The sequence below is a fragment of the Nomascus leucogenys genome, chromosome 17 (genome assembly GCF_006542625.1).
Source record: "Nomascus leucogenys isolate Asia chromosome 17, Asia_NLE_v1, whole genome shotgun sequence".
NCBI lineage: Eukaryota > Metazoa > Chordata > Mammalia > Primates > Hylobatidae > Nomascus > Nomascus leucogenys.
Genome location: NC_044397.1, coordinates 63,410,891 through 63,418,227, shown reverse-complemented (window position 1 = coordinate 63,418,227; position 7,337 = coordinate 63,410,891). Strand labels below are relative to the sequence as shown.

At 48.5% G+C, this 7,337-nt stretch overlaps 1 protein-coding gene across 2 annotated transcripts in view; it reads right to left on the bottom strand.

Moving 5' to 3' along the window:
- Positions 1–1,130: 1,130 nt before the first annotated feature.
- The window catches only part of GLI3 (GLI family zinc finger 3), a 276,407-nt gene continuing 270,200 nt past the window's right edge, over positions 1,131–7,337 (bottom strand). Inside the window, exon 15 of one of the 2 annotated variants that reach the window (XM_012496984.2) lies at positions 1,131–6,808. In XM_012496984.2, coding sequence (XP_012352438.2) covers positions 4,491–6,808 — 2,318 coding nt within the window. In that variant the 3' untranslated portion in view covers positions 1,131–4,490. The remainder of the gene's footprint in view (positions 6,809–7,337) is intronic. The other variant, XM_030796692.1, reaches the window with a different exon arrangement.

Here is a 7,337-nt window from a genome sequence, read left to right as displayed (position 1 = left end):
TTTTTACCTCAAACTCTGCTTCCTTTGTATTTCCTGTGCAAGACGCATTTTTACAAACAAAGCTGTGAGCCCCATCCACCCCGGCTCATGTGGATTGAAGGAGTCCATGTCACCCACCTCGTTCCTGGGGGTGTCCCTTCCCTACGTTTCCTTTCTCTTAGCCTCATTTCTCTCATTTCTTTTATTTTGATTTGGTACATGGCACGTCTCTTTGTGAGCTGACAGTTTATACCTGAGGCAGGGCATAAATTCATATTTTCCTTTTTTTTTCTGGATTCATTTGGATACCTTATATAAGGGATCTAGTTACAAAAGCAAAGCATCTTGGATTGGATGGGAGGAAATTCTCCCTGAGAATCAGGAAAGCATGAAGCATCCTTATGGCCGAAGAAACCCTGCTGGAGGACAGGGAACATACATCCCCCACAGGATATAAGGCCTTGGGAACACATGCTGTTGCACCTCTGTGTGTATACATGCATGTGTGCGTGTGTGCGCCCGTGTACACATGCATGCATCCATCCTTGTAGCCTTGAGATACCCACAGCCAGGACTCCTGCCCTTCCCAGAAACAATTATCCTCAGCTGATGGCTCAAAAGACATGTACTACTACTTAGAAAGAGGAAGGGAAGGCTTTTGGAGTGGTTTACGGTAATCTGGAGAATAATATTGCACACTGACACAAGAAAAACACGGGAGACAATTTATTCTGGCTGAGGTCAGTTACTAAAAGCCACATAAAGTAGGCTTCTATCATGTCAGATTTTCTGTTGACATGTGGTAGGGCATCTCTGAAATGAGAAGATAACATACAAAAGAGGGACAAATTAAGTTGTTAGACATTAAACCCCATCACCGTCCTTCCTCATTGAATTTAGAAAGCAATAATAGAAAGAAACACAATAATTGTTGCAACGGTGTGCCTCCCGGGTACACATCCTCACAACACCATGAGCATGTATGTATCTGCATCTTATTCTCCAGTTTAGGGCTAAGGAATCTGGATCTCACAGCAAAAGTCCATTCAGCTTGTACGTGAGGGGTCTGGATCCAACTACAGGCTCTGGATGTTTTCAAAGAAAGCAATCTTTCCATTCAACTATGCATTTAATAAACAACCCAATAAAAATTTCCATACAAAGAATTTTTTATTGACATTGTAAGAAACATTTTTTTTTCTTTGTTACAAAAGGACTAAGTGTTCTGAAAGCAAAGGTAGAGTTCATCTGTGGCTGGGCTGCAGCCCCTGGGCTTGAGGTGGGCATGATCACGGGGAATGCAGGCTTGTCCAAGGAACGCCTGGGCCAGCCACATCCGAACACTATGCCTACAATACTTAAATGTATTTACATGTGTTTCTTTTAAAAAAAGGATTACACATTTTATTTTTTAAAAAATCTAAAAAAGGTGAAAAAAATCAACTTGTATTTTATTTTACACGTCTTCAGGATACACAAGGGTAACTTGTCAGAAGAGAACATCCTCCTATCAGTTCAAAACAACACAGGAAACCAGGATACAAGACAGCCTCGACTCTGCTACCACCATGCGCTCTCTGGCTGGTGCACACACAGCCTTGGAGTGCTGATTGGGCAACACCAACTGGTCCCTCTCGTTGACAAGATTAACATAAAATAAGGCACATACATCGCAAGAATCAAAACTTTGTGGCTCAAGAGGAAGAGCCAATGTGTGAGGAGTTGGGAGGGGTTAACTTTTTCAGAAAAATAAAACGAAAATGGTTAGAAAACGTTTAACACAGACATTAAGCAGGAGTACCATGTGTGAGCCTGCATGTTTTAGAAAAGGCAGGATGGTGACACTAGTGAGGGGGTCCTCTCGCTCTAAATGCATAGGTTAGAGAAATGGAGAGAGGCTTGGAGGCTGGGGGTGAGTCTCAAGATACGAGATGCCTAGCCTACAGAGATCCCAAAAGGATGTCCCAAAAGGATACTTCTAAGTGACCTCAAAAGACCTTCCTTCCACTGGACTGCCACGACAGATCACTGAAATTCTGGAGGAGTATACTTTCTTCTTCCCTCCCTCCTCTCCTCTGTCCTTCTGAAACTTCCATATTGAGAGAAGGCAAACACTGAGCTGAAACTTGCATCTCCTGCAAATCTAAAAGCAGTAGAAAGGAAAGCAAACATGAAAAAAAAAAAAAAAGAAGAAGAAGAATGGGGGAAACCCAGAAAATAACCTGAAACCATAGGAAAGAGCAGAAGCACAATATAAAAACAGTAGTGAGCCAGATCACTGTGCATCCCTCCATGAAGGACAAAGCTGATACAGGAAATGATGGTAACTGAGAAATGGGGGTTGCATCCAAGAATACTACTGGAAGATCCCTCTGATGGAGGAGGTCAGCGTGGTCCGTTCCACCCAAGCTCCTTTCTCAGGAAGAGTGGAGAACACTCACGCCCCATGCTTTGAAAATAACAGTTGGAAAGGGATTGAGCCAAACCATTAGAGCACATAAGATAAGACCAGAGATTTGGAGATTTGTGGAAAAGTGAGACTGGATCTCTGATTCTGTGACATCATGCCCTGTTTCAGAAACACAGAGAAAGTCTTGCTTTTTCAGCTGAAAAGTGGTAGAGCCTCTACTCTCCTATGCTCAGATCAGTAGTTCTCTTTTGTTATGGGGCTGTTCCAAAGGAGACACATCCTTTAATTTCAAAGAAGACTTACATGGGGGAGGACAGCAGGCATGAAAGGGGAATTGCAGCATCCCTCTGCTTGTCTCAAGAACATCTAGTTGAAAGCAAACCCAATAGTCTTAGCCAAAGTCCCCAGTGGAAAATCAACCTCCATGTGGAGATTCTTGGTCCAAATGAAAGAACATAAACATGAGAAAAGTGGGCTGGTCCTAACACTCTTTCTATTATCTAACACTTTATTTTACTTGATTTTGTCTTTCTACTGTAATTTAAATGGCAGGATTAAAGGGGAAAAGCCACATAATTGAATTATCAATCACTTGCAATAAATCCAATTCCAGGGGTCAATGGGACAGAATACAGCAGGTAGCCTGAGGTGTTAATATTTTAACAGTTTATATAATTTTTTAAAGCAATATGCTGGAAAATCCATGTACTCTTTGTGCACACACAGTATGACTTTGATGTGTATCAAATGCACGTGGGGAGTAGCTGCACTTCAAAAATCTTTAAATGTTTTAATCCAAAACAAAGGTACAGATCCAGTCCACATTAAGGACTAACTGCATATAACACTTAACTTCCTGAATGGATGCAGCATTCAATAGACAGGGTGTGAAAAAAGGCATCCACACAGCTACGAAACATCTTCCCTAGTGCTCTCAAATACTAAAAATGGCTGAAGCAATTTATTCCCACTATGTGGGCTTTCTCTTTTACAACTAAGTTTTATAAATCCCTCAAAATAAGGTATTTAGAATGGAAATCCTCCTTCACTGCAGTGGAATTAATAAATGTTACTGATACAGCCGCTTGTGGGGTTGTTTAAATACCTATATACTTAGAGCTATATATAATCAATTCTCAGTTAAAATGGGAAAGAGATGGAACTAATCAACAAACACAGCAACCTATAAATAGTCCCCTAACTAATTCTACCCAATTGCTTCAATCTACCATCTGTCTGACTTCTTACCAGAACAGATAAAAGTAGCAATGTGGCTGAGTGTCACCAACTGCCCGTGCGAAACTGCACTGAATGTTCATGAAGGTAGTGGGAGGAGAGGCAAATGTGATAACTGAGAACCGACCATACAGACGTAGCCTCCCCCAAAGCACACTTACAGACATGAAGAGCTGCAAACCAAAATTGTGAGCGCCTATTTCATTTACAAGAGCCCCACATTCCCATTTCTGTGTAACTGTGCAAAGTATGCCCTGAACTGAATTGGAGATGGGGAGAACATCAATATTCTGTCATCTACGCTACAGTGCACCCACAAAAGCTTCTTAAACTAGCTATCCATATTCTGATTCTTGTGCCCAATGTGGGAATTAAAATAAAAAACAGAAACCAAAACACAAAACAAAACACTAAGCACATGTAAAGGAGAATTTTAAAAGCTGGAAGTGTAACCCCTTGGTCACAAGCACACCAACTCCTATTTCCTTTGAGCAACAGCAAAACATGTCAAATCCTTTAATTTGACTGTTCTTCTAAAAGAAAGAAGAATATGCACATCACACATTTACATCGGTTTACTAAAAAGGGGGCGGGGCTTACAGTTTTTTTTTTTTTTTAAAGAGGGTGGTTTGAGTGTAACAATACTGATTCAAAACTGAAATGGAAGACAGTTTCTCCCTAGAATACTTTAGGGTTTTTTCAGAGTCCTTTTCCATAAAAGGAATATATTTGAAACACATCTCAGTTAGGTGAGATGAGATTGCTAAAATACATACAGAACTAAAAAAACAGCCAAAACAAAGTCAGTTTAATCTCTTCAACTCCTATTGATTTACGTTGGTTGCAGTCCTTTTTTTCCTAAAGCCTACTGCATAACTGCAAGGAATTTGCTTTCTTCCGCTAGGGAGGTCAGCAAAGAACTCATGTCCCCGATAGCCATGTTGGTGGTGCTCATGGACAGCGCTGGGAAAGGGAGGGACGCCCGAGGCGTGGTGAGGCGGGAGGAGCTATGGGAAAGGTTCTGAATGATACTCGGGCTCAGGACCCCCGACATCAGACTGGAGTGGTCCCCATCGTCTATGATGGCATCGAAGTCAATCTGTACCCCTTCCAGGTCATGGCTGTCGAGGCTGTCCACTGTGCTTGTCACCTGATTAGCACCTGGGGAAAGTAACTCAGAGTTTTTGGCGCTGGTCCCCTGTAGCAGGCAGCTGGCATCTGAAATAGAGAATGAACCAGCTTTTGTGTCTTGCTGACTGAAGCCCACGGTTTGGTCATAGAACTGACCAGAGTAATTCTGCGGATTAGAGCACAGCGGATGGGGCTGCCCTTTCATCTCCATCTTGATGCCATTCACCCTGCAGGTCTGACTTGTGTCACTGAGCTGTCCTGACTGCAGAGCAAGGCTGTCCCTCGGCATAGCCTGGCGCCTGCTGCCCCCAAAGCTGGCACATGGCTGGTAGCCCCTGACAACTGCCAAGCTTGACGGCTGGCTGCTCATGCCGTGAGCCCCTGGCAGATAGCTCTCTGGCCCTTGATAGATGTTGATGTGTGAGGTAGCACTAATCTGCCCAAGCACCTGCTGACCGGGGCGGCCTGCCCCCGGGTGCTGCATGCTGTCGCCGAGGAGCTGGTGAGCCAGGTACCCCTGTCCCACTGGGTCCTGGGTCTGCATGCCATTCACCATGCTGCCAGCTGACTCATTTGGCGCTACCGGCAGGCCGAAATTCAGCTGGCCCCCGCTCCCTTGTATGGGGGTGCTCTTCAGCTTTGAGACTTGAATCCCGGCACCACAGGCACCGTCGAGTGCACCAGGGGCCACTGGCTGCCTGTTGAGACAGTTCCCATACTGCGGAGCCTTACAGGGCTGTTCATGGAAGGCGTTTCCACTGGTGCCACTTCCGGGGCTGTTGTGGAGCATCAAGTGCTCTGGGGCACCGTAGGGGTTGCTGTTCTCCCCGAGGATCTGATAGCCCCCAGCAGGCCCGCTCCTCAAGGGGTTCTGCGGGTGGACAACCATGCCGTTGCAGAACCCAAAGGCGCGAGTCTGCGGCACAGCGGGCCGCGGGCCACACTTGAGCTTGGAGGAGGACAGGTCGGCGCTTCCGGAGCTGACTTCGTTCCACTGAATGGGCAGGTCGGTTTTGCTGCCCTCGGGGCAGGGCTGCTCGAGGGCATGGAACTGCTGGCCAGCGTGGCTGTCTGGCAGCCCAGGCGCGTCAAAGTCACTGGGCCCATGGGGCACTTTGCCCTCAGCCGGGAGGGCGCTGGGGAAGTGCTGCTCGTACCCTGCTTGGTTCTGGGAATTTAAATACTGCACCACGTCGTCCGGCAGGAAATCCTCATCATTCAGGTTGGCATCAGCGTCCATGGTCAGGGACTCCAGGGTGACGTTCTCGGTGATGCTGGGAGGACAGGGGGAGGAGTGGAAGTTTCGGGACTGGCCGCCCTCGGGCCGCGTGTAATTCTGAAGCACGAGGCTGCGCTTCTCCGCGGACGTGGCCATCGCCGGGGGTTTGCAGCTGCTGAGGCTGCTGAAGCGCGGCACGCGAGGCAGGGCCAGGCCCAGACCCTCGGAGCCAGTCCGCACGGGGTCGCTGGCCCTCCTCACGCCGTGGCCCGGCGCATCGTGCGGCTGCAGGTGGCGCCGCCCGTAGCTGTGGGCTCCCCCGTCGCTGCACCTCCTCGGGGCATGAACTGGAGGCAGGGCCACGCCAGGCTCGAGGGCGTCCCCGAGCAGCGCCAGGCGCGTCTTCAGGCTCATCCTCTCCATGTTGGGCAGGGGGGTGGGCGGCGGCCCTCCTGTGGCAGCTGCGTACTTGGCCTTGAGGCGGTACTGCTGGGCGGGCGTGAGGCTGAGCAGGCTGGGCAGGCCGTCGCTCTGGCTGGCTTCGCTGGAGCGGCGCGAGGCGTCGGTGGAGATGGGGTCATAGGAGTCAGCCACGCTCACGTTCTGCGGCCGGCCCTCGGCCTGTGACGCCTCGCTGGAGCGGCGGCTGGAGAAGCAGGGCGAGATCCCTGAGGAGCGGCGGCTGCTCAGGTAGGCCGAGCTGATGGTGCTGGCGCTGCTGTCCCTCCTGTTGAGCATGTTCAGCATAGTGACGTCCACCCCAGAGAGGTCGCTTCTGCCCGGGAGAAGCGTCATGGGCCCACCCAAGCTGCAGGTGTTGTTGGACTGTGTGCCTGGAGACAGAGAAAGGGAGAGACCATGCGGAGATGAATTCCCTTCCAGCATGACTTATACCAGGCATGAGCAACCCTTTTCTGTAAAGGGCCAGCTAGGAACTATTTCCGGTGTCCCAGCCCACACTGCCTGCCTCACAACTACTCAGCTCTGCAGTGTAGCCCCAACAGGGCCACAGACAGCAGTGAGCAAGCAAGCGTGGCGGGGTGCCCATGAAGCTTCCTTTACAAAAACAGGGGTGGCTGGAGATGGCCGTAGGCTGTAGTTTGCTGATGCCTGGCTTAAACAAAACAATAACAACTCTATCGATTCACTGAAGCCCCTCCCCAAGCGCTGTGCAAGGACAAAAAGAATCTTGTGATGGTACACAACGCTTGAGTTCCAGGCAAGTCCCCAGGCAAAGGAATTCCACGAGTTTCACATTCATGCTCAGGGCATCCTGTTAATGCCACATCCTATCAACAGGTAACACCTGTGTTGGTGCAGGGAGGAGCTTCAACCCTTAGGTGCTCTCAGAAGTGTAATTTC